This window comes from Rhinatrema bivittatum, chromosome 2, assembly GCF_901001135.1.
Source record: "Rhinatrema bivittatum chromosome 2, aRhiBiv1.1, whole genome shotgun sequence".
NCBI classification, from domain to species: Eukaryota; Metazoa; Chordata; class Amphibia; order Gymnophiona; family Rhinatrematidae; genus Rhinatrema; species Rhinatrema bivittatum.
Genome location: NC_042616.1, coordinates 489,927,456 through 489,951,576, shown reverse-complemented (window position 1 = coordinate 489,951,576; position 24,121 = coordinate 489,927,456). Strand labels below are relative to the sequence as shown.

Below are 24,121 nucleotides of genomic sequence, written 5' to 3'. Positions count from 1 at the left end.
GGGGAAAGTGGTGAGTTTTCTCACATCCATCTGATTAATAATTGTTTACGGACTTTTCTTCCAAGAACTTGTACAAACCCCTTTTAAACACAGCTATGTAAGAATGTTTGACTACTCTAATTTCAGGCTTCAATAAGATATTTTGCCTGGTTTGCTGCCTTCATGCTGGAGATTCCAGGCCAACTGGCATCTGCTCCCACTTATTGACTAATAAATCAAGACACTGCCATGAAATGATGTTTTAATGTATATTTAAAAGTCAAAATATATAAGAAACACCCCAGTGAATTTTAAATTTTTGAAAATTATTAAATTATTATTAACAATTATCTGCTCGCAGCCAAGTCCTTGTTTAAGTGACCATTAAAAAAATTTTTTTGAAAGGTTTTTAAGGAATAACGGGATAAAAACGGGATAATAACGGGTTTTTAAGGAATAACGGGATAAAAAATGTGTTGCAGTTTTCACTAGGGTTGCACGGAGTTAAAAATAATATAACAGGTGGAGGAGGATTGGTTGATGATTATACATGGAAATCTGGCAGACCTTGTGCTGGGCTGAAAAATTTATATATGAAACCCTTCCTCTACTTGCTTAAAAATTTTTGTGTTTCAGTAAATTAGGCAGCTTGCAAGTGTTTCACCACACATTGCAGTTGACCTTTCAAAAAAAATTTTTTAATGGTCACTTAAACAAGGACTTGGCTGCGAGCAGATAATTGTTAATAATAATTTAATAATTTTCAAAAATTTAAAATTCACTGGGGTGTTTCTTATATATTTTGACTATTACATACCAATTCCCCAGAACATTTTTGTGCTGTTTTGAAATTCTTGGTATCTTAATGTATATTTAGACATCGGAAATGGAGGAGGCCATAGGGGCCATGGTGCCCCCCAAATTTGGATAACCACCTGCAAAGACTGCTCAGTTTTCCTAAATTTACATCGGGCTCCTTACTTACCAAGTATATTTGGAAGCTGAAAAGTACAAGACAATGAGACCTCTTCTGGCTAGAGTGCTGCACAAGAGTGCAACTTCCTCTGGCTAGAGTGCTGTAATTACTGGTCCTGCCCCCTCCCTTCTCAGAACAGGTTCTGCTGGTTTAGCCTCCCCCCACTCCAACCCCCACCCTGGAGTATCTGATGACATCACAGATGAGCTCTCTCTGCTGGAAGGAGAACAAATCACAGCCAGCAAAAAAAAAAGGCAGGAGTTGCAATGCTACTTTATTATTATATTATGACATGCTGAAAGCAGCAAAAACAAACAAAAACCAGAAGAAAAGGCAAGGGCTATGTTTTATCAATAATATTCTTTTTTATTTCCTGCCCTACTTGACAGGCCTCTGTGTGAGCTGGCTGGGCTGATCTCAGAGAAGGGCAATGGCTGAACGACTGACCATGGACAGAGTGAATGTAGACAGTGAATGCCCGAAGAGGGAGGAGAAAGTGTAAAGGTGGTTGCTACAGGCTGGATAATGGATGGCAAGGGCAAGAACATTACTTGATGATGTTGTAGTGCCTTTAGTTAGCCAGTCCAGAGGAAGGGATACTTGCTAAGTAAGCATAGTAGCAGCAGTAGAAGCAAGTGTTTGTGTGACTGAGACATTGTGTGAATGTGTCAGTGTTTGAGAAAGTGTGTATGTCTATGTCTGAGAGAGCGCAAGTGTGTGTGTCAGTGTCTGAGCATGTGTCAGTGTGTGACTGAAGAATGCAAGTATGTGTGTGTCAGTTTTTGAGACAGCAGGAGTGTGTGAGAGTGAGCCACCCTACCAAATTTAGGCATACCAGCCACTGCGCAACATGGTTTCACCTACTTTTATACCCAATCTGGAGACTTTTCACAGTGGATCTAGTGACTTTCTTCAAAAAGGAGTTGGCAACACAGCATAGGTGTTGGAATGGGGTGGGATACCCAGGCCCTAGTCCGTTCAACTTTATCTCAGGGTCAGACCATCCCCGCTTACAGGTAGAAAGAAAACTCCAGCAGGTTTCTAGCATCAAGTATTGGCAGTGGGGGCGGAGCTATAGCCAGAGCTAGTTTAGACCCCACCAACAAAAAGGTACTCTGCTGCCCCTGTTCTTAGGGACCTTCAATTTCATTTATTTTATTTTTCCTTGGAATTTATCAGTGTTTATTACAACAAAACCAAAATTATATTTACATGGACAAATGATGAGTTATTTTTTTTCACTGATTTCTTCCATTTTTGTTGTAACAAATACTGAAATTCTCAGGACAAATAAAAAACAAACTGAAAATTAAGGCCCCTGTGCATATGTTACTTAATTAGATGCAGAGGCTCTGAGACCTGGGTTTGGGACTCAAGCCCAGATCTTTCACACTGGGCCACTTGACTACTCCCCCAAAAAGTCTGTAAAATGTGGACAACTAGAATATTTTAGTCTCCATTGCATTTTAGCGTTAATGGCAACTGTAACAGATTATATCAGGTTTATTCAGTAGCATGCCATATATGTCTATGCTTAATGCATTGATTAGAAGCAGTTTCTTTCAATATATCCCCCTATTTCTGCTCTATTCTACTAGTCACTATACATTTTTAACAAGTAGATTATATACATAATTTTAGAAAGATAGCCTAGTGGTTAGAGCAGTGGGCTACAACCCAGGGAAACCAGGGTTCGAGTCCTACTGTTGGCTCCTTGTGACCTTGGGCAAGTCACTTTACCCTCTGTTGCCTCATATTATAAACTTAGATCGTAAGCCCTGTGGGGATAGGGAAATACCTAAAGTATCTGAATGTAATCTGATTTGATGTACACTTTGAAGTGTCAAAAACCGGAATATAAAAATCTAAATAAATACATGTTTCCCTCTGACCTACTCTCATCATGTTTCAACCTCATTTTCTTTTCTCTTTATGCTGTGTTTGTTGAACGCATACGGGTAGATTTTAAAAGGGCCGCATGTGCACCATAAACGCAAGTATCTGTATTATAAAGTATATGTGTAGGTTATAAAATACTCTTTGCGTGCAAATGTCTGAAGCTTTGCAAGCATATCTTACATGCGCAGAGAGAGAGAGAGATTCTTTATAAGGCTCAGTCTGACACTCAATATGGACCATTGTAAGGAGGCACTTTGATTCGGGGTGAATTTTTGAGAGGTGGGTTGGGGTTACAAACACATTCAGAGGTATCCGTTGTAAAACTGACATCATTAAAGAATTTTAGACCTTATAAGTGCAGTCTCTGCTAGTTGCATTGTACAAATAAACTCCTCTTGTTAGAATTGTCATCATTTATAGGTCTAAAATTCTTTAATAATGTCAATTTTACAATGAATATCTCTGAATGTGTCTAACACCACTCCCCAAACCCATCTCCCGAAAACTCACCCTGAATCAAAGTGCCCCCTTACAATGGTCCATATATTGAGTGTCAGGCTGAGCCCTATAGAGTCTCTTTCTCCCCCCCCCCCCCCCCCCGAGGAGCTGTAGCAAAGTAGTGCGCATAACATACACGCGCTGGCTGAGGAAAATTAGGGGTTACGCGTGTCAGTGCTGGCCCTGCACCTTTTCTGTCTACTTTTAATGGACGCGCGCCTTTCCAGGCTATTTAAAATTCGCATAGTGCAAGGCTCTTAAAATCTACCTCTTAATTCATATTTTTGTCCAGCACTTTTTAGATCCCAATTTTTACGCTATTTTTTTGCTTTTGATTCCTTTCCTGATTTTTTTCTTCACTCCATTTTCATCCACCTTCATTGTAAACATTTTCCTTCGTCTCTATATATACACACACACATCTATATAAGAGCATTATGGTACTCATGAAAATTAACAAAACAAATCACTGAAGAAAATTAAGCTTACAACTGGGTTACAAGTCACAAGTTCCTTAATTCGAACCATTACTTCTTGTGTAAACGTCCCAGGCCAGAACACTTGAGAGATTAATCCTTTTGCACATGCTTCCTGGGCAGTCAACTTCCGTCCACTGAACAACATTTCATTTGCCTACAAAAAATAAACAAAACAACAAAAAACTGGCATAGAATACAATAAAACCAAAAAAACCCTAGCTGTACTAAAAGAAACTGATTAAAAGCGAGGAGATGCTGATAACAACATGTCAAGAAGATTTTGCAGCCACTGTTTCACTCAAGCAGCACTTTTTTCTACAAAATAATTTTACAAGGTGATGATTGTCCCCTCCAGTACATCACTGGTTAAAAGAAATTTTGAACATCAGATCAAAGATAGCATCCATGATATCCTATTTAATACTTCCCAGGTAACAGAAGCCTACAAAAATGATATATGGGATATTTTTCATATAAATTACTGCAATATATCAACCAAGGAAATCACAAAATAAAGTGGGAACAGAAACATAAGATAAATAAAATTTAATTTACATTTTGGTTCCATGTAAGACCAAAGGTAGAATGATTGTTTTTTCATTAAAATTACAATTTTATATAAGGATAGCAAATGTTGCTTACCTGTAACAGGTGTTCTCACAGGACAGCAGGATGTTAGTCCTCACATATGCGTGACATCACAGGATGGAGCCCAATCACGGAAAACTTCTGTCAAAGTTTCCAGAACATGGACTGGCCCCTACTGGGCATGCCCAGCATGGCACCAACCCTGCAGCCAGCAGGGGTCTCCCTTCAGTCTTATTTGAAAGCTACAGGCAGTGCCGAAAAATAAAATAACAAAACGTTATGAACCCAACACCGCGGGGCGGCGGGCGGGTTTCGTGAGGACTAACATCCTGCTGTCCTGTGAGAACACCCGTTACAGGTAAGCAACATTTGCTTTCTCACAGGACAAGCAGGATGGTAGTCCTCACATATGGGTGAGTACAGAGCTGAGGATGTCCGAAAATGCACCAAATGTACCCAACGGCGTGCAACAGGCACGACAACTGGGGTGGAATTTGGTAGAGGGCATCCTGAACCCCAAAGGGCAGGTGGAAGGGTGTAGGTACGTTACGTTAGAAACAGGTTACGCAGGACAGGCTGGCCGAAGATGGAATCTTGTCTTCCGGCTTTGTCCAAACAATAGTGGGCTGTAAAAGTATGGAGAGAACTCCAGGTGGCAGCCCTGCAAATGTCAGGAAGCGGCACCAATCGTAGGTGTGCTACTGAAGTCGCCATGGCCCTCACAGAGTGTGCTTTAACACGGTCTTGAAAAGGAATGCCTGCTTGCTGATAGCAAAAAGATATGCAGTCCGCTAACCAGGAGGAGAAAGTCTGCTTACCCACAGGTTGCCCTAATTTGTTAGGGTGGAACGAGACGAATAACTGAGTGCTCATCCTGTGGGCAACTGTTCGGTCTAGATAAAAAGCTAGAGCCCGTTTGCAGTCAAGGATATGCAGAGCTTGTTCCCCTGGATTGAAATGGGGCCTGGGAAAGAAGGTAGATAGTATGATGGATTGATTAATGTGAAATTCCGAAACTACCTTAGGTAAAAACTTAGGGTGAGTGCGGAGTACCGCCCGGTCTTGTAGTAGTTTAGTGTAAGGTGGATAGGTAACTAGGGCCTGTAACTCCTAACCCTGCAAGCTGAAGTGAGAGCCAAAAGGAAAAATCACTTTCCATGTGAGATATTTTAGGTCACAGGAGTGAAGAGGCTCGAATGGTGGTTTCATGAGCCGACCAAGAACCAGATTAAGGTCCCAAGAAGAGGCCGGAGGACGTAAAGGTGGCTTGATGTGGAGCAAGCCCTTCAGAAAGCGTGTTACAAGGGGTTGTACTGATATAGGGACATCCCCGATATCTTTATGGAAGGCGGCTACCGCACTGACATGCATTCTGATGGACGATGTCTTGAGACCCGACTCTGATAGATGCCAGAGATAGTCCAAACATTTTGGGATTGGACAGGAAAAGGGATCAAGGGACTGAGAAGCGCACCATGATGTGAACCTTTTCCATTTATAGGAGTAAGATTTTCTCGTGGAAGGCTTCCGTGAAGCAATCAAGACACGGGAAACTGGATCTGAAAGGTTAAGTGGTTGAAGGATTAACCTTTCAACATCCATGCCGTCAGGGACAAGGCCTGAAGATTGGGATGGCGTAGACTACCGTTGTTTTGGGTGATCAGCAGAGGGTCCTTTCCCAAGGGAATGTGCCTGCGGATGGAAAGATCCTGTAGTATTGGAAACCACACTTGGCGTGGCCAGTGAGGTGCTATCAGGATCATGGTTCTCTTGTCCTGATGTAGCTTCACGAGAGTCTTCGAGAGAAGAGGAAGTGGAGGGAATGCATAAAGCAGACCGGTTGCCCATGAGAGGGAGAATGCATCTCTGGGCTGAGAGCGTTTGCTGTGAATGAGGGAGCAGTAATTGTCCACTTTGTGGTTCTGAGGGGACGCAAAGAGGTCTGTCCGAGGATAACCCCATTGTCGAAAGATTGAGTTCGCTACAGAGGGGTTGAGAGACCACTCGTGCGGTTGGAAGACACGACTCAGCTTGTCTGCCAGCACATTGTCCACTCCCGGTAAGTAGGTGGCCCTGAGGTACATCGAGTGGGAGAGCTTCCGCCCAGATCTGTGCAGCTTCCTGACACAGAAGGAAGGAGCCTGTGCCTCCCTGCTTGTTGATGTACCACATGGCCACCTGGTTGTCTGTCTGAATCAGGATGACTTGATTGGAAAGGCAATCCTGAAAAGCCCTGAGAGCATATCGCATTGCTCGAAGCTCCAGGAAATTTATCTGGTGTTTGGCTTCCTCTGGAGACCAAGATCCTTGTGTCTGCAGATTGGCCACGTGGGCTCCCCACCCGAGGTTGGAAGCGTTGGTGGTGAGAATAACTTGAGGATCTGGCATTTGAAAGGGCAATCCCTGGAGGATGTTGGTCTGATTTTTCCACCAGGCGAGCGACAGACGGAGTGAGTCGGAGATGTGGACAATGGTCAACAGAGGTTGAATAGCTTGAATCCATTGTGACCTCAGAGTCCAATGCATGAGTCTCATGGCCAAGCGGGCCATTGGTGTGACATGGACTGAGGATGCCATGTGTCTGAGAAGGACAAGGGATTGGCGAGCTGTTGCAGTATTCTGAGACTGCAACTGGTGAGCGAGAGACATGAGAGTTAACGCTCATTGTTGAGGTAGAAATGCCTTTGCCTGTAAGGTGTCCAAGTCTGCTCCAATGAACGACAAGGTTTGAGATGGGACTAAATAGGATTTTTCGTAATTGACGAGAAATCCTAGTGAAATCAGAGTGTGTAGAGTCAAATAGAGGGACGACCGAGCAGTTTGCTGGGTTGGAGCCCTGATTAACCAGTCATCCAGATAGGGGTAGACGTGAACACCTTCTTTCCTGAGGAAAGCTGCAACAACTACGAGACATTTGGTAAAGAATCGTGGAGCAGACGCTAGGCCGAACGGAAGCACTCGGTATTGATAGTGCTTGAGGCCTACTTAAACCTCAGGTACTTGCGATGAGTTGGAGCGATCGCATTGTGGGTGTATGTGTCCTGGAGGTCCAGAGAGCAGAGACAGTGTCTTCTTTGTAGAAGAGGTAGAAGCGATCCCAAGGTTACCACCTTGAACTTTTCCCGCTGGAGGTACTTGTACGTAGGTCCAGAAATGGACGAACACCCCCCGATTTTTTGGGGATCAAAAAGTACCGGGAATAGAACCCTAGGCCTTGCTGTGAGTGAGGAACGGGTTCTATTGCTTTTGACTGGAGAAGGAGGGAGACCTCTTGATCCAGAAGAATGGAGTGGTCGGACTTCCCCCACACATGTAGAGGTGGGGAGTCCAGTGGCAGGGCGAGAAAGTTGAGATGGTAACCCCAAGTAATGATTGCCAATACCCATTGGTCTGTCATGATTGACTGCCACATATTGTGAAAGTGGCACAATCGACCTCCCACTGGTATGCTTGGCAGAGGAATTTGGCTGCTGCTCTCCAAGCGGAAGTCAAAAACCTGAAGCAGGTCCTGGCTGGGGAGCTGCTTGTGGCTTTTGTTTTCGGGCTTGGCGAGGCTGAGGCTTTTGATAAGGTCTGGTAACACGGGACCTTGTTGGTGGCGGATAGACCTTCCTTGGACGGTAGAACGACTTCTTAGAGTCCTTCCTGAAGGGCTGTCTTGAGGAGAAGTCGGAAGGCATTGAAGAGAGCTGTTTGAGAGTCTCATGATGGTCCTTTAATTTGGCCACCATTCGTTGGATAACCAGTCTTGCACTTCTGGGCGGAGGTCAGAAGACTTGAGCCAGGCCCACCATCTTGCCGAAATAGCTGCTGCAGAGGTATCAAAAATGTCATAAGATGTTCGAATCTCATGCTTGCCTGCCTCAAAGCCTTTGTTTACAAGGGATTGTAGCTGGTCTTGGAATTGTTCTGGAAGGGACTCTGAGAAGTCCTGTATATGCTTAAAGATGACCCTATTATATTGGGTCATATAAAGCTGATAGGCAGCAATTCGGGAGATGAGCATGGCCCCTTGGAATACTCGTCGACCAATGTTGTCTAGGAATTTCTCTTCCTTGGCAGGTGGGGTAGACTAGTGGTGTTTTGACCTTTTCGCCTTCTTTTGTGCAGACTCTTCACAACTCTTTCGCGACTTCACGACTTCGCGACTTCACGACTCTTTCGCCTTCTTTTGTGCAGACTCTTCACAACTTGTGCAGACTCTTCACAACAGGCCTTCTTTCTAACCTCTTACCCAGACGGGGCCACCGCCGACAGCGCGACCGCACGAAGCACCGCTCCAGGCCCGCTCCCCTCGCGGCCGAAGCCCGCCCCCCACCGAGAACCGGCCAACCAGCAGACGGCTGCAAGGCAGCCAATCAGACAAGATCGGGCGGCCCTTTAAACTAACAACGAAGCCCGCGAAGCTCCCTCTTTCTCCTGCTTACCTGGGAAGAGCTGCTGCCGCTCCAGTGTAAGGCCTGCGCAATTGGCGCCGGCGACCCATCGGGGTAAGGCCTTCTTTCTAACCTCTTACCCAGACGGGGCCACCGCCGACAGCGCGACCGCACGAAGCACCGCTCCAGGCCCGCTCCCCTCTCGGCCGAAGCCCGCCCCCCACCGAGAACCGGCCAACCAGCAGACGGCTGCAAGGCAACCAATCACATCACGACTAGTGACCAGCAGCACCTTTAAAACTCAGTCATCTCAGGCGCCGCGCACCGAGCGTCGCGCGCCGAAGGAGCGCGTCAAAGGGGCTTGCCCCTTTGTCTCGCCCCTTAGTTGCAGCCCCGAAGGAGCCCCGACCCTAACCCGGAGTGGCCACAGACAATCCTCTGCTTAATGTAACTTTCCTTACAGCACAAGTGTTTTCAACCCTACGGATTCCTCAGCTGCAACGCTCACCTCTACGAGGGTCCGTGCGGTCGCTACCCCCTCTCGGGGACCCTCGGCCTTCACACAAAGGCTAACCTACCAATCCCTTAAGAAACCAGCTTCCAACTCAACAGTCAACAGCAACAAACTACATCTGCCCCCTAGCAGCATCCAACCAGCACCAGACAACACCTTTCTCCTCTCAGCACTCAACCATCTTCTCAAGCTACTTTCCCATCATGCACCCCGTAACCATCCCTATCATCCACAACCAAAGATGGAGAGCACTCAAGCTCTCCACCACACCACTACACCACAACCGCCAACAGAGACTCAGACCCATCATGCTGACACCGATCACCCAATGCCTCGGCCTGGCTCTTTTCTCAATCACACTGTTTAATGCGCAATCCATATCCAAGAAAACACACATACTCAACGACTTCTTATCACCCAATGCCTCGGCCTGGCTCTTTTCTCAATCACACTGTTTAATGCGCAATCCATATCCAAGAAAACACACATACTCAACGACTTCTTATCCGACTCTAAACCAGATATCTGTGCCATCACAGAAACCTGGTTAAAACCAACAGACACAACTCTAATCAACCAGCTTCCTATCCAGTCCTACGACATACTGTCCATACCCAGACGCAAAAAAAGAGGAGGAGGCCTCCTCTTAGCAACCAAAAAAACATGGTATTGGATGTCATTGCAGACATCCAATACCATAGCCAACTTGGAATTCGCTTTATTCAACTCAAAGCTTCTGACTATAGCACTAATCTACGCTCCTCCCGGTCTCTTGGAATCACACCCTTCCCCTATCATAGAACTAGCAGCAAAACACTTAAATTCAGGAAAACCAACTATCCTGATGGGAGACTTCAACCTCCACGTGGATGTCCATCCTCATTCTTCCAACTGGCAAAACCCTTCTCTCCTCCCTCACCCATATGGGTTTCAGACAAATTGTTACAGAACCTACCCACAAAGCTGGGCATACCTTAGACCTGATCTTTATAAACGAAGGTCTATCTTCCCACACCACTCCAACCTGCCTTGCGGTTCCTTGGACTGACCACAGAATCATCTCTTCAATGTTAAAGATCCTTGAGCCTCTTCCCCTAACAACCCAAACCATTAACATCTCAGTCAGGAAACAGTGCTCAGGAGATCACCTAAGCAAACACCTAGCCAAAGAACTAATGAATCTGGACCTCACCGACGCTAACTCAGCAACTTCATCATGGCTCAACATCACCAACAAGGTTGCAGATCATGTATGTCCCTTGACTACTAAGTCTATTAACCCTGACAAAGATAACAGGAAACCTTGGTTCACCACAAAACTGAAGTCTCGTAAACACGAGCTTAGAAGCAAGGAAAACCTATGGCGTAAAAGCCCATCTACAACAACCCTCCTCAACTACAAATCATGCCTCAACACCTACAGAAACGAAATCCACAAAACAAAAAGAGAATTTTACTCCAAAAAGATACACCACTTCTCATTCGATTCAAGAGCACTCTTCTCTTATGTCTCAGCCCTCACTAATCCTCCTGGACCAAGCATCCCAGATGACCAAGCTCTAAAAAAAGCCAGTGAACTTGCCGATTTTTTCGACAACAAAATCACAGCCCTCGTAGCCCCCCTCAAAGGGCCAACCCCACACGCTAGCCGCACAAGCTAGCCGCACAAGCAACCACAGCCGCACAAGCAACCACAGCCAGCAATCAGATACAACAACCGCTTCTCAACCCAACACTCACACAGCAGTGCTTGAATCTCTCGAACCCACTTCCACCTTAGAAATAGCAAATATCCTTAAGAAGATAAAACCGTCCTCTCACCCCTTAGACCATATACCATCAAACCTGCTGAGTTCAATCCATGACACCATTGCCAAGCCAGTGGCTGATATCATTAACTGCTCCCTCGCCCAAGGCCAAGTTCCTGAACAACTCAAGTTAGCGCTTCTCAAACCTCTACTCAAAAAACCCAACCTTCCCACTACAGATCTGGCTAACTACAGACCTATAGCGAACCTCCCTATGCTAGCTAAAATTATGGAGAAAATCGTCAACAGACAACTTTCTGAATTCCTTGACGACAACAATATCCTCACCAACAACCAATATGGATTCCGAAAGAAAAAGAGCACCGAATCCTTATTACCCACACTAACAGACACCATTATCTTCAATCTCGAAAAAGGCCAACCTTGTCTTCTCATGCTTCTGGATCTTTCCTCAGCTTTCGACACCGTGAACCACCCTAGCCTACTACAACAACTAACAGTCATCGGCATCACTGGAACAGCTCTCAACTGGTTTAAGTCCTTCCTAGAGAACAGAACATACAAAGTTAAGATAAACAACAAGGAATCTCACCCCATCCAAGTCAAGATGGGGGTACCACAAGGATCATCACTCTCACCCACCCTTTTCAACATTTACCTGCTCCCTCTCTGTCATCTACTTACTAACCTCAAGCTCACCCATTTCTTATACGCGGATGACATTCAAATTCTCATCCCTATCACGGAGACCATACATAAAACCATATCCTACTGGAAAAAATGCCTCTCATCCATCAACGATCTGCTAACCAGCCTCAACCTAGTGCTAAACACCAAAAAAACGGAAATTCTCATCATAGCACCAGATCAATCTGCCCCGCCAACATCCAACAACTCTCCAGACACCTCAGGATATTCCACCACACCTCAAGTCAGAGATCTGGGTGTACTACTTGACAACAAACTCAGCCTCAATAAATTCATAAATAACACCACAAAAGAATGCTTCTTTAAATTACAAGTGCTAAAGAAACTAAAGCCCCTTCTACTATATAGGGATTTCCGCACAGTACTCCAGGCCATCATTCTAACTAAATTAGACTACTGTAATTCACTCCTGCAGGGCCTTCCAGCATACACTACCAAGTCACTCCAGATGGTTCTGAATGCCACTGCAAGGATCCTTACCAATGCCAAAAAAAGGGACCATATCACCCCAATCCTACAGCATCTCCACTGGCTCCCCATCAAATATAGGATCCAGTTCAAGACCTGCATGATGGTTCACAAGGCACTACATAACATCTCCCCCCTCAACCTAACTTTCCAGCTTCAACTACACTCTTCTAACAAACCAACCAGAAGGGCATACCAGAACAGAATGATCACCCAACCTGCAAAATCTACCCTGAGGAAACGCGCTCTATCCACAGCGGGCCCGTCACTCTGGAACTCACTACCACCGGACCTCCGCCTAGAACCGTGCCATACTACGTTCAAGGTGAAACTCAAGACTTGGCTCTTCCTTCAAGCTTTCCCAGAGAGCTAAAGCAGGAAGAACAAACATCCAGCCTTGTCTTACCACAATAATGCAATGCTCACATTGAGTCAGTTTTGTTCCAAGTTGTTATCTAAGTTGATCTTAGTTGTTTCTTAATATAATATATTATACTGTATTATAGTTCTTCTGTTCATTATATTATATTTGATATGTAAACCATGTTCCATGTAAACCGCCTACCCGGCGATAGTTATCTCTGTTAAATGTGAACCGGAGTGATATGTATTGTATACAGGAACTTCCGGTATATAAAAACCAATAAATAAATAAATAAACAAACAACTGAGTGTGGTCAAGCTGGGATTTTTGAAAGCCTGGGGCTGACTGTACTAAATAAGTAGTGTCAGCCTTCCTATGTACTGGAGCAATTGATCCAGGGTTTTCCCAGTTCTTTTTGATGAGATCAAGAAGGACCTGATTAACAGGAATAGAGGTGATCACTTTGGGGGCATCCAGGAATTGAAGTAACTCCATCATCTGGTGCCTATCGTCCTGTTCCATCTGAAGTTGAAAGGGAACCAACTCAGACATTTCCTTCACAAAATTTATGAATGAGAGGTCCTCTGGAGGAGAACGCTTTCTACTTTCAGTGGGAGAAGATGGTGAAGGTAAGTCATCGGTGTCTGTTGAAGTATCATCACCCCAAGTGTCATAAGGATCAGCAGACTGTCCTTTAGGACATGAAGGAGGTTGGATACCTGAGGGTCCTGGTCTAGGCTCCGAAACAAAATCAGAGGAATCACCGGAGGCACCGATGATGGCATCGAAGGCACCGGTGCAGTCATCGAGGGCATCGATGGATGACTCTGTGGCGCCGGACGTATCGGCATCGATGGATGAATCGATGGGTGAGGGACGCATCGGCATCGATGGCTGAGGCAACACACCCGATGGAGAGATGCGGAATGGTTTTTCTCCTCCCGATGAAGCTGTCATCGGGGAGGGCATCAGAGGCATCGGAGATCCGGGATCCATCGGAGGAAGGGCGGTCATCAGCGCTTCCATTCTGGATAACAGCGGTGCCAGCGCTGCTGAAATCGGGTTGATGACAGGTTCCACAATCGGTGCCGGAGGGACCTGGAGACGTTGCATCACTTTGTCGATGGCCTCCGGAACCATCTGGTCCAGTTCTTCTCGGAGACCTGGAGCAAGCAGCCCCGGCTCTGGAACAGAAGAGGGAGGCAGAGGCATAGCCGAGGGACCACCTTTACAGGCGGAATCGCGGCTCCCAAACCCCGATCGGGTGAGGGTTGCCTCGGTGACCCGGTCGCAGGAATGGTTGGTGCCTTTCCTGGACGGGGCTTCTTCGATGGCGGCTCGGACGGTGGCGAGGTCGACGATTTCACTCCCTTGATGGTCCGAGTCTTACGATGTCGATGGCGATGTTTTTTCTCTGCGATCCCCTCGATCCTGAGGGGGAGTAGAGGGTGTTGATGGCCGTGAAGACGTCCATGGCGGTCAGTCACCGGTCGATGCTGGCGCGAAGTTGATGGTGCCGGTTCTGATGACATCTATGCAATGGACAGAGTCGGGGTTTGAGCACGGAAAAGGAGTTCCATCTTCTCCATTCTGGGTTTGCGACCTTTTGGTGTCATGAGGTCACATTTGGTGCAAGTCAGGACATCATGCTCACGGCCTAAACACATTATACAGACTCCATGGGGGTCTGTGATAGACATGGTGCGAGTACAGTCCGAGCATCGACGCCATGGCCATTGAATAAAATCGAGCCGTGGTACGGTTGACGGCCAGTAGGCCGCAAGGGCCAAGCTCGACGGTAATCGACGGAAAACGGGTAAAAACTTACCGGAGTACCAGGGTCCGAGGAAAGTTAGAGGAGGGACCCCTGTGGGGCAATTTAACTTTAAATAATTCCGTGAGGAAAATTCCTGTCTGGAATCTCTTCAGAGCTCCTTAACTGTGAGGCTACTGCTACACAGAAAAAAGAAGACTGAAGGGGGACCCCTGCTGGCTGCAGGGTTGGTGCCATGCTGGGCATGCCCAGTAGGGGCCAGTCAAAGTTCTGGAAACTTTGACAGAAGTTTTCCATGATTGGGCTCCATCCTGTGATGTCACCCATATGTGAGGACTACCATCCTGCTTGTCCTGTGAGAAATTGTTTCTAGTAAAACATTCATTGTAGCAATTCAATATGAAACAAATCGAGAAACTTCAAATTACCACCTATTTTAAATATTATAACATATAATACATATTAAAATACATATTTCTGGGAGACAAAATGGCCGCCGAGGAGTGAGCAGCAAAAACAGAGCTCCGCGTTTACTCGTAATCTTTTGCATTGCTTTTGTTTGTTCCTGAACTTTTTTCTTGTGATAGTGGCAGTATGCCACATACTAAACGCAAAGCAAAAGTAAAAGAAATTACCTCAACTCCGTTACAGTCTATTCGACAACCGCGGATCGAGGAGGTTTTCGCTGGCCTGATGCAGCTACAGCCAGAGGGAGGGGCCGTTGGAGGAATCAGTGGAGAGCAGCCGCTGAGCCCCCTGGCCATAGAAACGTCTTTAAGCCCCGGCGCGCCTATCACCCCAGAAGCGCCGTTTAAGAAATTGGAACCCGAAGTGAACATCGCAGCCTTGCTGGAGAGGAAATCTGCTATCCAGGGAGGGGAACCCCAGAGAGGAGGCGAAGAAGCCATAATTACCTCGGTGAGCTCAGAGCCAACGAGCTCCAGGGGCCTACCTATGGAAGCGTTGCAGCAAGGCTCTGAAGGTAACAGTTTTCTTGATATCGGAGCGAGAAGAGAGAATGAAATACGTGTTGTGTGTGAATCTCCAAATTTTGATACTTCAAAAGTCACATTGGAACAAATATTAAAGGCTATCTCAGCAATGGAAAAATCTATTATATCATTGACAAATATGGTTAAAGAGAGCATTCAACAAAGCCAAGTCCTAGAAAAGAGACTTGAGAAAAATGAAACGCTATTCACCGGTTTGGAAAAAAGAGTTACAGAAACAGAAAAAATCCAAATAAATTTGATCAAATCAGAGAATATCCAAATGAATAAAATGGAAAATCTGGAAAACCTTGTAAGAAGAAATAATATAAGAATCTTAAATTTTCCTAAGTTGCGATTGCTATCACATCGGGAGTTACTCAGATCTTACTTTATTAACATACTAAAGATAGCGGAACCGGACTTACCAAAAATAATTAAAATATATTATCTACCCCACCCAAACAAAGAAGGAGATTCCACTCAAAAGCAAAAAATGGAAGATTCTTTCGATTTGACATCAATTTTGGAAAAATCATGCGAGCTTATAGTGGAAGAGAGAGCTACTCTCTTTGTTCAATTGGATACATCTGTTGAAAGAGATTTAATCCTCAAATTGTTTTTCCGAAATCAAGCTCAAAAGTTTTATGGATACTTAATAAAAATTTTTCCTGATGTAACTAAATTAACTCAAATAAAGCGGAAGAAATTCTTGGAAATGCGAGGAGAAGTTTTGGCAAGGGGCGCAAGATTTATACTCCGGTTCCCATGCTATTGTCTAATATTATTCAAAGAAGCAAGATATAAGTTTAGAGAACCAGAACAGCTACGTGTTTATCTCAACTCTCACTCTAATTAGCTTCGAAGGTTGTAGGATTAGAGAATTAAAGTGCACAGGTTAACTCTGAAGCAATGATGTACAATAATTATTGTGCTAAAAAGTTTTTCTTTTGAGACTGCTTGTAATTTTAAAAAATGTTTCCCCATATTTCTTATAATTTGAGACAGAGTAGAGAGGAAGTAAAAATGTTTTTTCTTTATTAAAAATTTGATTTGAAATTTTCTTTCTCTCTCATATTATGATGTCATAATCTGAACAAATGTTCTGTAAAAAATTTGAAAAATTCAATAAACAAATAAAAAAAAAAAATACATATTTCTGTAATAACAAATGTACATAGTTTTGTACAAAATAATTTACAAACATCTGCCAAACTTCTGCCTAATTGTGCTTGCAATATAAATTAGAGGTTAAGTAACTTGCCTAAAGTCTTACTGAATCATAATCTCACAGGTCCGGCACCACCACCATTACAATATGAATGATTGTAGGACTCAGGAAGCACTTTTCTCTGCTTCCACCTTTTCTCATAATCTATTAGTTGATAGCATGAGTGCTAATAAACAATACTCCCACAGGAAAAGCTTTTGAGAAAAGCACTTTCTACTTTACCATAGCTTGCTCATGCTCTAACAGCAGCACAGTGCAATGTTAAATAGCAAGAGAGAGAATAAGTAGAGGGTGGTGGTGTCAAAAAACAGTAAGAGATAGGTGTATGAAAGAGACATTTGTATGTTGTACTAATTTACTTTTTTAGAATAATGTATTGAAATTGTGTGACCATCTTCGTCTGTTTCTGTCTTTGTTAGATGGTTTTTGCATCTTTTTTTTAGTACCAGTAAATTGCCATGTAGATACTGCTGTACCCTTATAGTAAGTAGGTATCACCAAAGTAAACAAAAGGAAATGGGAAGAGACCTAAATTCTTGGTAGCATCAATCTTCAGAAAAAGTTAGGCTGCCACCTACATGGTAACTCCTGGCAGTATCATGTATATCAAAAACTGAAAAAGTTTCACTTTCTCATTTTCCTAGATTTTTCTTACCCTGTTCCTACCATTCCTCCCCACCACCATAATCCACTTTCACTCATCTCTTCCCTACAGATACAAGTTAATAGGAGCCTGGTATTGAATTTCTGCTGTTTTTATTGTATGATGTGTTTGTTATGTATTAGCTGAATTTTTTTTTATTGTATCCTACTTGAGCAGTTTTATAAGGATAGTACAATTAAGCTATGGAATTAATTTATTGATAAGACTTGGAGCCCACTCTAGCCACAATTCTAGGTGAGTTGCGAGGGAATGTGGTCAAAACTAGGTTTAAAAAAGGCTTAAAAAAGCTTCTGGAGAACAGATCTGTTAAATAGTATACAAGAGACTCTCTCAAACTACCTTAAAACACAGGCTAGAGCCATCTGCCCTGGTCTGCCTTAAGGCACAAAGGATTCTGGGTCCTGGGAGGATTCCTATGTAACAGTATAAAGGATCAGGGCCCAGAAGAGTTATGAAGGCCCTGGGGAGCTGCTTGGAGCCCATGTTATGGCTGTACTGAGTATGTCCGAACTGTTTTGGGAACTTTAAAAGCGAGGTGAGCTATTGTTTGGTTTTGTTTTCTTTGAAACTTCTGTAAATAAACCTTTTGTTCCTAACCTGAACAGCCAGGTTTTGCTGTTTCTTAGCTGTTCGAAACGCCACGGCCAGCCCAGCACTACAAGGTCCATTAATAATTATTAGCCAGATAGCCTTGGACATCTCCACCTCTTATTTTTGGGAGTGAGCAAAATGGAATAGACTTTCCTACTGGGATCTGCTGGATACTTCCAAATGTAAAGGAGGACCGGAAGGCTCATCTGCATACTGCTCCCAGCATCCCCCGGGAGAGGAGTCCAGAGGTAACTGCAAGCGATCCAGGGATTGACTTCCACAGCCCCAGCTTCCAGAGGCCCCGCACCCTTTTCAGTAGTGGAGGACCGGAAGCCCGTGCGCCCTTCAATTAACTGAGTGAAGATTAATTTAACGGTGGTTAAAGAAGATTGGTAAGTATAGCTTTCAGAAAGTTTTGGACTTATAAAATTTTGGTGAAAGGTGAAATTCAGGGATATATTCTTTATGGCAGGTTCGGCAACCCTGAAGGATGCCCAGGATCGAAAATTGGAAGTCTACCTGAAACGCCTTTTTGACGTCTCGGCCTTGAGCAGCAGTGTGTGCCAGTATGATGCAGCGCGCCTGCCGGTATTGGATTCAGCAACCACAGGACACGGCCACCTTGGGGATCATGTCCCAGGCGGCACACCTCGAGGCCAGGGTGACTTACATGGCGATAAGTCTATGACCTGGTACGGACATCGGCACGTTCCATGATCTCTTCAGTGGCGGCCCGACGCTTGCGGTGGTTCCGGAATTGGTTGGCTGACTCGGGGTCAGAGATTCCAGAAGATTTAAGTCAGGAAGGGGGGTTTCCTCCACTTCCTATGGATCCAGGCTTTCCTCGGGACGTCAACAGTCCTTTCAGGGACCCAACTGGGCAGCGAGAGGAGGTTCTGGGCAGGGAGCTGTAGCCGGCGTCACGCTGTTCTTCCCTAAACAAGCGAACTGCGGTGGAAGCCACGCTACGCCGTCCGATAAGCCTGCAGGCCATCGTTCCAAATCCAGAGGTGGATCAAGGGGCCGGACGGTACTCCGTATACTTTGTGGTGCCAAAAAAAGAGGGAACATTTCATTCCATTCTGGACCTCCAGCAAGTGAACCAGAGTCTAAAAGCCCCGTGTTTTTGAATGGAAACCCTGAGCTCGGTGATTGCGGCGGTGCGCAAGGGAGAGTGCCTCGCCTCCTTGGACTTCACAGAGGCCTACCTCCATATCCCGATCCGGAGCGATCATCAGCGGTTCCTGTGGTTTTCGATCCTGGGACAGCATTTCCAGTTTCGTGTGCTCCCCTTCGGGCTGGCATCGGCACCCCGCACCTTCACCAAGGTGATGGTGGTAGTTGCGGCAGCCCTCCGGTGGAAAGGAGTGTGGTGCACCCATACCTCATCAACTGGCTCCTCCGGGCGAAGTCGGAAGAAGACTGTCAGCGGACTATTCGTCATGTGACCCACATGCTGCAGTCGTTAGGATGGGTGATCAACCTTACGAAGAGTCACCTGATTCCCTCCCAGGTCCTGGAATACCTAGGGGTTCACTTCAACACTCGCCTGGGCCGGGTGTTTCTGACGGAGGAGCGGATGCGCAAATTGCAACTGGGATCCATGGCCTCGACGCTAGATCTTGTCCCGTGGGCGTTTGCTCACGTGAGGCTGTTATAGCAAGCACTCCTGTCCCGGTGGAGCCCAATGTCGGAGCAGTATCAGGTACAGTTGCCCCTGACCTCGCAGTCCAGATCCAACCTGGCATGGTGGTTAGTGGATTCCAATCTGCAGAGAGGAATGCTCCTTGAAACTTCAGACTGGGTTGTAGTGTCCACGGTCGCCAGCTTCTGAGGCTGGGGTGCGGTGTGCCTGGGCAGAGTGGCACAGGGCTGTGGTTGGAGTCAGAACGAGCTTGGTCCATGAACCGCCTAGAAACCAGGGCAGTGCGCAGGGTGTTGGAAGCATTTCTGGATCTGATGCAGGGTCGGATGGTTCGAGTGTTTTTGCCACCACGGTGGAGTACCTCAACCGCCAGTGTGATACAAAGAGCCCTGCCGTAGCCCGAGAAGCTCATCTTCTTTTCACCTGGGCCAAACGCCATCTGGAGGGCATTGCTGCCTCACATGTGACAGGCGTGGACAACCTACAGGCGGACTTCCTCAGCAGGCAACAGCTGGATCCAGGAGAGTGGGGGCTGTCCAGAGAGGCATGGAACCTCATTTTTGCCAGAGGGGGAACTCCCCAGTTGGATCTCATGGCAACCCGTCTCAACGCGAAGATGACATTTTTTTTTTTTTCTGTCGACTGAAGGAGATGGGGTCAGTAGGTCTCGACGCCCTGCTGTCCAAATGGCCGACAGGGATTCTGTTGTATGCCTTTCCTCCTTGGCCTCTCATCGGTCGAATCCTCAGACAAGTGGAACAGCACCGAGGTCAGGTAGTGCTGGTGGCTCCGGAATGGCCATGTCACCCTTGGTTTGCAGATCTGGTACAACTAGCCACGATGGGCCCTTACGGCTGGTGCATTTACTGGACCTGCTGTATCAGGGTCCCATCTTCTCGGATCAGGAGGATCACTTCTCTTGCGCGGCTTGGCTTTTGAGAGGCGGCGTCTGCGACTGAAGGGGTATTCAGAGCTGGTGATTGCCATGCTGCTACAGGCCAGGCGCCCTTCCACTTCCATGGCGTCTCGCTGAACAAATAGCCACTAAGACAACAGTATTCAGGGTCAGGTCCTTGAGAGAAGTCTGACCCACTGGCTCAAAGGACGGTAGACAACAAGCCCGTAGGACGAGGTTCAAGTTCCACTCTGGGCACAGTTTCAGAACTGGCGGCTGCAATGCTTGACCCCCCTATGAAGAAGCAAACCACATCGGGGTGGCAGGCCAGGGATCTGCCGTCTATTCGTCCCCTAAAAACATCCCAGAGCGTAAACCTGAACGCTTAGGGAATTGTACGCTATGCCTTTGGAGAAACCCTGCTGTAAAAAAGCCAGACTATGAGGGACAGTCGCTGACCCCGGCCCGATCCCTGTTGTGGACAGTGTTCGAGTCCTGGTGTGCACAACGACTGTCCCTCATAGTCTGGCTTTTTTACAGCAGGGTTTCTCCAAAGGCCTAGCATACAATTCCCTAAGCGTTCAGGTTTACGCTCTGGGATGTTTTTAGGGGACAAATAGACGGCAGATCCCTGGCCTGCCACCCCGATGTGGTTTGCTTCCTCATAGGGGGTCAAGCATTGCAGCCGCCTGTTCGGAAACTGTGCCCAGAGTGGAACTTGAACCTCGTCCTACGGGCTTGTTGTCTACCGTCCTTTGAGCCAGTGGGTCAGACTTCTCTCAAGGACCTGACCCTGAATACTGTCTTCTTAGTGGCTATTTGTTCAGCGAGGCGCATTTCTGAATTGCAGGCTCTGTCCTGCCGGGATCCGTTTTTGCGGCTTTCAGTGGACAGAGTATCCTTACGAATGGTGCTGTCCTTTCTGCGTAAGGTGGTGTCGGCATTTCTTGTTAATCAGTCGGTAGAGCTCCCTGGCTTCCCAGACTGGTTCCGCGATTAGACAATAGATAGAGACCTGCATTTGTTGGATGTGCGTCGGATTCTATTGCACTATTTGAAGATCACCATTCCCTTCCGGAAATCGGATTATTTATTTGCTCTGTTTGGTAGTGCTAGGCGAGGGAACAAGGCGTCCAAGGCCACTCTGTCTAGGTGGCTGAAGGAGACCATTGCTTCAGCATACATTTGCAACGGCCGCTCCGTCCTGGTCGGCTTGACAGCACATTCGACACAGGCACAAGTGGACTCTTGGGCAGAGTGCCAGCTGGTTTCTCCACAGGAGATCATGTAGAGCCGCAGTTTGGCCTCTCTGCATACCTTTTCCAAGCATTACTGCTTGGATGTTAAAGCGCCGGAGGACTCCAATTTTGGGGAACAAGTGCTTTGAGCGGGTCTTTCGGGATCCCCCCAGAGTAGTGTGGCTTTGGTACATCTCACTAGTCTGGATTGATCTGGGTATGTCCAGGAAAGGAAAATTGGTTCTTACCTGCTAATTTTCATTCCTGTAATACTACAGATCAGTCCAGAAGCCCGCCCAGACATGACTGCTGAAAGATTGGCTGACCCTTAGGTGAGCTACCATGTTGAAGAATTCTGAAGGAAGTACTCTTTGTTCCGAAACTAACTGAGACGGGGTAGGATTTCCAACCTTAGAGAAATCCAACCCTCTTGTTTTTTGTTAGCCTTGTTCAGGGTGAATAGATGTTTAAGGTTGTTTAAAGTTAGTCTCAGTGGTTTTTTTGCTTGGGGATCGACCAATACTGAGGAACTGCAGATGGCACTAGGGTTATATAGACGTGCCTCGAAGTTTTGTTCTCTACCTCCATCTGCTGGAGTGAGTGCATAACCCCACTGGTCTGGACTGATCTATGGTATTACAGGAACGAAAATTAGCAGATAAGAACCAATTTTCCTTTTTATTATAACCATCATCGTATCAACTACAAATTTTTCCAACAAGAGAATTAGAAGACAGAATCGCATAACACATAACTCTTATCAAATTTTTCAAAGAACCCCCCCAAATCCCAACAAGCAACCCCCCTCCCCCCGTTAGTGAGTCCCTTCCAAACATTATCTCCAAAATTCAAATGGTTTCCATATAGCTTCAAATTTGGCAAGTCTATCTCTCCTAATTGCTGTTTTTCCAGAGAGTAAACATCTCCTAGTTTCTTGGAAATTAACAGCAATTCCAGAGCTGTAACTTTCTTCCAGTAAGCTCCAACAGCACATTTCTCTGCTACGAAAACCTGGGTGATCAGTAAATTCATCTTCCTGTCGGGCCGATACAGTAAGATGCGTGGGATAGCCGGCTAGCACTAGCTCTCCTGGGTGCATGATTCAGTAAATAAAGATATGCAAATTAGGGCCCGCGGTAAAAGAAGGCGCTAGGGACAGTAGTGCATCCCTAGGCGCCTCCTTCTAGACAGAAGTGGCGGCTGTCAGCGGATTTGACAGCCGACGCTCAATTTTATTGGCGTCGGTTCTCGAACCAACCGACAGCCAAGAGTTTGGAAAACGGACACCAGCAAAATTGAGCGTCCGTCTTCCATCCCACGAGCAGATTTTAAATTTTTTTTTATTTTTGGGCCTCCGACTTAATATTGCTTTCTTCCCCCTCCACCCCCCTCCCCCTCCTCACCCCCCCTCCCCCTCCTCACCCCCCCAACCTCTCATCCCATCCCCCCTAACCTAGCCTCCCCTCCACTCCCGCACCTTGTATATCGAATGTACTCAATAGAATGTTTATAGAATGTACTTAACCCCTGCTTTTTGTAAATAAACCCCTTATTCCCTCCTCTGCTCCCAGCATACTCATATAGTTCCAAGCTACTACCCTGCCCCTTCCCTCCCCTCTAGTTATAATATCAGTTACAATGTAAAGCCCTGTTGGCTGAATTTGCTGTTGTCTGGAAACCGATGTGATGTCTCGTGCGAATGTCGGTATAGAAAAAAAATGTTAAATAAATAAATAAATAAATTGCTATGATATTAAGTCGGAGGGTGTACAGAAAAGCAGTTTTTTCTGCTTTTCTGTACACTTTCCCGGTGCCAGCCGAAATTAACTCCTGCCTTTGGCAGGTGTTAATTTCTGAGAGTAAAATGTGCGGCTTGGCTGCACATTTTATTTTCTGGATCGCGTGGGACTAACTAATAGGCTCATCAACATGCATTTGCATGTTGCGGGTGCTATTAGTTTCGGGGGGGTTGGACGCGCGTTTTCCATGCGCTATTACCCCTTACTGTATAAGGGGTAAAAATAGCACGTCGAAAACGCATGTCCAAATGGGGGCTAAAGGTGCGCTCGGCCTGAGTGCACTTTACTGCATCGGCCCGTGCGTTTTCAACTGGAGAGTTAAATAGAAAGATTTTTGGGTTCCATTACACTATGATATGTACCATCTAATGCACCAATTTTTGTATTTCTCTCCAAAACACGATAGCAGGACAGATCCACCAAATGTGACCCATAGTCCCCTCCTTCCCACATTCCCTCCATAATTTGTCCGAGACTTGACTGTATAGCTTATGCAGTCTTGAGGGAATGAGATATCACCTGTAATAAACCTTGAAGTATTATCCTCTGCTAAAAGTGTAGAAATCGAAGTTTTAAACACATAAAACCAACTCCTCCTCTTGCTATAGTCAGTGTTGCTATTTAATGCGCCTCCCTACTCCCTTCTCCTTTGATCTCTTTTCTAAATCACATCCACA

General features: G+C 45.9%; 1 protein-coding gene across 8 annotated transcripts in view; it reads right to left on the bottom strand.

Annotated features, from left to right (window-relative positions):
- The window catches only part of CDYL (chromodomain Y like), a 423,594-nt gene that overhangs the window by 9,642 nt on the left and 389,831 nt on the right, over positions 1 to 24,121 (bottom strand). For 6 of the 8 annotated variants that reach the window (XM_029590583.1, XM_029590584.1, XM_029590586.1 and 3 more), the window contains one exon: positions 3,842 to 3,985. The exons of 1 other annotated variant lie outside the window; for it this stretch is intronic. In XM_029590583.1, coding sequence (XP_029446443.1) covers positions 3,842 to 3,985 — 144 coding nt within the window. The remainder of the gene's footprint in view (positions 1 to 3,841; positions 3,986 to 24,121) is intronic. One more of the 8 variants, XM_029590581.1, reaches the window with a different exon arrangement.